The sequence below is a fragment of the Entamoeba invadens genome (assembly GCF_000330505.1).
Source record: "Entamoeba invadens IP1 unplaced genomic scaffold scaff_1105074726715, whole genome shotgun sequence".
NCBI classification, from domain to species: domain Eukaryota; phylum Evosea; order Mastigamoebida; family Endamoebidae; genus Entamoeba; species Entamoeba invadens.
In genome coordinates, this window is record NW_004440286.1 from 265,291 (window position 1) to 269,549 (window position 4,259).

General features: G+C 29.5%; 1 protein-coding gene across 1 annotated transcript; it reads left to right on the forward strand.

Moving 5' to 3' along the window:
- Positions 1-1,303: 1,303 nt before the first annotated feature.
- EIN_486660 (hypothetical protein) lies at positions 1,304-1,915 on the forward strand (the record flags this gene model as incomplete). The annotated part of the gene is made up of 1 exon (XM_004255937.1): positions 1,304-1,915. One exon carries the CDS (start codon positions 1,304-1,306, stop codon positions 1,913-1,915), a length of 612 nt encoding a protein of 203 aa, XP_004255985.1.
- Between the last annotated feature and the right edge of the window lie 2,344 nt (positions 1,916-4,259).

Here is a 4,259-nt window from a genome sequence, read left to right on the forward strand (position 1 = left end):
TTTATTATTCTTATCAGATTTCCTTTTTTAAACTTGATTATGGTATTTTAATTGTTTGTGTTTTGTGTTTAAAATCGGGAAAATTCGGAAATAAATTATATTTTATTAAAAAATCGATCCTTTTTGTTAAAAATGTTATCCTTTTTCAAAAAATGGCTGTCATATTTTCTTGAAATCCATCTTTTTAACAAAAATCCCATCCTTTTTATAATAAATTCCTGTCCTTTTTCATGAAAATCACCATTTCTTTCGAAATTCGTCCTTTTTATTAAAAATCCTGTCCTTTTCAATAAAAATACCTGTCCTTTTTAAAACAAATCTCCATCACTTTTTATGATTTTCATCCTTTTTATTAAAAATCTTGTCCTTTTAAAATAAAATCTGTCATTTTTAAACTATTTTCCCATCATTTTCAGACGTATTTTCACTGTATATAAATAATTATATACAAAAATTTTTACAAAATAAAAAAACAAAAAATGCACTAACCGGGAATTGAACCCAGAATCGTTAGCTTGGAAGAAAAAACTCTTGGCTTCTTAGGCCCCTTTGTGCTCTGAAATTATCTGAATTTTATCTATATTGATACTTCCACTTATTAAATTACTATTAAATTTGTTTTGATGACCTCTGGTCCAAAACCACTGTTTTTGCGCAAGATAACTAAAAAAATCTCAAGAATACCAAAACTATATTATAAAACAGCAAGTTTTTTTAACTCAAATATTGAACTCATATTTGGTTGTTTTTAAAAGTTCATCAAAATGTTATCTAGATATGTTTATTATAAATTATAACATTTTTATTAATCAATAAAATAATAGAAATAAAATAAAAAGATCCGAGTAAAACAAATGATGATACCCAATAATTACCCACAATCGATGGCAAACTGTCGCCGAACCACCACAAAAACATCGAAAACAAGTTTTTTGAGGGTTATTAATCCCACTCATCGATCTAGTGTTACAAAAACAGTGCGTCAACCACTGGCAGCCTTAACGACATCAACAGTGCTTCAACCACATTCTACGCCAACGACACAGCCAACACAACTTCCAACACTTTTTGTGAGAGAACCATTTTCACAGATTCAATCACACAACATACCAGTTGTGCCAACAAAAGAAGCAAAAAAGTGAAAACAGTTGGATTGCAAGCAGAACAAACAACAGCAATTGAGGAGTCGAGACAGGAAAGAAGAAGACAAACAACTCAACTTCAACGGATAAGATTGGAAGCTGTGACTAACATTCGAGCTTCAACTGTAATCCAAGAAAGTGTTGATATGTTCCTTTTGAGAATGGATAACGAAAAATTTGATCTCGAAGACTGTGCTACCCCAATTGCGACTATCACTATTCGCAACAAAGAATCGTTGTTTTCCATTAACCTAACTACCAACGAAAGATGTGTAATGTTGACTGGACTTCAAAAAAATCATTTTGATGAATTATGCAAGTTGATGAAATACAAAAACGGATATTACAGTGTAAACAGAGAAAGTGAAGTTGAAAGAACTCTTGGAAAGTTCACAGGCACAATACCAAATACTAAAGTAGTCACTCTTAACAAGAAAAACCAACTCACTTATGAAGATCTGCTACTATTGTTACTTACTCAATTACATGGTGATTACAGGTATAAAGAATTGTTTGAATTCTTAAACATTGAAATCATTTCACCAGACAACTACGAAAATGAAGTGAACGAGATTAAAAACAAAAGAAGAAAAGAATCAAATATATCTAAGTGGCTTGATCTGGCACTCGACTTGTTTAGTGAAGCAATGAAAACAATATTTATCGACTCTGTGTTAAAATGTGCAGAATGTACACGAAGCTTCGATATTGGTAGATCAGCTGCTTTCGGAAAATATATACCAGAGTTAAAGCAAGTGTTTTTTTGCAGTTGACGGCAGAGATCAGGCAATCAACAATAAAAGAGTTGAACACGGAACGACAACTGTGTTGGATAAAAAATTTTTCAGTTTTAAACATAATCATTCAGGCTTGAAGTCGGAAGTTGTCATCAATTATTTCGGTATGGTGGTCAGTATCGTGACTGAAATCGAATGTAGTGTTCACGACAGTGTGTTATTTAAAGATTATTGTTATGAAAAATGTGTCCCAAGTAACATGTTGATATTGGCAGATGGTGGTTATTCTTCTTGCCCATCTTGTGTAATTCCATTTAAAATAACCAATGATCTGGAGTTAACTGAAATACAGAGGAGGCATATTAAAAACCGTAACAATTGTCATTCGTCTTGTCGAATTGAAGTCGAGAACTTATTTGGCAGGTTAGTAACAACTTTTAAAATGATGCGAAATGTGTGGAAATTACCATTGAACAAATACGGATCCTATTCAATTGTTGCACATGCAGTTCTCAACTTTATGATAACAAAAAATCCTATGCGAAATGTTCATTTTTATTTATTCAAATCGTATTTGAGAACTAGTCCCGAAAACAGAAACTTGTTTTTGGAACCGCTTCTACCCGCTACAAGAAGATGGCTGACTGCATTTATAGAACAAAGAGACGTATCCGCAGTTGTTAATGGTAATAAAGAGTTTGTTGATGGACGTGGAACTGCTAATGTTGTTAATGAAGATTGATTTCAATTTATTGTTTCATACTTTTATAGTTTATTTATTATAATTTTGTAATTTGTGTTTTTTATTTGTTTTTGAGTTACTATAATTTAATAATAAAATAATGGATTAAATATCTTGCTTATGTTATTAGATGTTGCGCAAGTTTAACAAACTTGTTCATTTTTGTTGTTTTTGTCTAAAAAATCGAATTTGGACCAGATGTCATGAATGTCATTAATTTATAATTATTAATAATGTTTAAATATTAATTTATTATTATAATCATTTACAAACATGTTTTATCGTTTTACAAAGATCAATTTTTCAAACTTATAAATTTATTTTTTTCTTTATAATAGCCGAATAAAAAAGGAACAATTTTGAATCCAAATAAAAGCGTTCATACAATTTACTTAAATTTACAAATTAAAAATTTGTTATAATATCAAACTGATAAACAATAAAAATAACCAAGAAAAATTTAGATAACAACACGAAAAAGTCGATTATTGTTAATGAAAGTCGTTTTTACTTCCAAATTGTTTTATATACACACAAAATGAATTTACCATGTGTTCTAATGGGTTTTATTTTTTTTGAGTTGTGCAAAATGTTAAGAGAATATTTATCACAAATCTGTTGTAATCAGAACAAACAACGAAAAACAATGCACTTTATATATGGAATATTGCATTTTTATATCAACACATGTTGTGTTATTGTGTTGATATATCAACACAATAACATTGTATTATATTAAATTGTCAAAATGTATTTTTTACTTAAATGTTTTTAATTTAAAGAAAAATACAAATTTGATGAAAACAAAAAAAACAATTCTGAAGAGAACTTACACAATTGCTATTCATCAGCATGCGTTTATCTTCTACGTGACATTGAAGTGAAGAAGTTGTACGACAAAGACAACGTCAACATATAATATGCTAAATGTTATGACGTGTATAATCTGAATGTCTTTTGTGTGACAAAAAATTGCAAATTTTTAGAAATGAAACAAGTTGTGTTATATGTGCTTTTTTAGTATTGTTTTGATACAACAAACAATGATTGTATTTATGTTGGTGAACTTGCCGAGAAATGCAAACTGTTTCAAGTTACAGTATGTGGAAATGCCGATGGTGTTTTATTTTGAGCAATCAATTCAGATCGCTTGAAATATGAAAAGAAGCGTTTAAATTGTGTTATTACTGTTTCAAATTATGCAAATTGTATTGTCAAAGGTTGGATTTATGAAGATGTTGAATTGATAACAAGAGAAAATAAGAAGTGTTTTATTAACACAACACTTGACAAATGCAAGTCGTTTTTAGAGTATAAGTGTGCCGTGTGCTATGATCTGTATTATCAAAATAAATACAAAAAAATTACAAAATGTGTTGAGTTGTGTAGTGCAAGAATGCGCGGCCCGAGATAATTGTGATGGAGTTGCACAAGATCATTGGGATGACTACTAATGACACGTTTTTGTGTTTTTGTTATGCGTTTCAAAAGTCCCATATTGTTCACGCAATGAAACGTTCCAGTCTTTTTTATACATGTCTCTTTTTAAAATGTGAACAAAATATGTAATTTGAATTTGATGATAAAAAGATAAAAAAAAATGAAATCGTAAATTCAGTTAGTTGTTGTTAATACTTC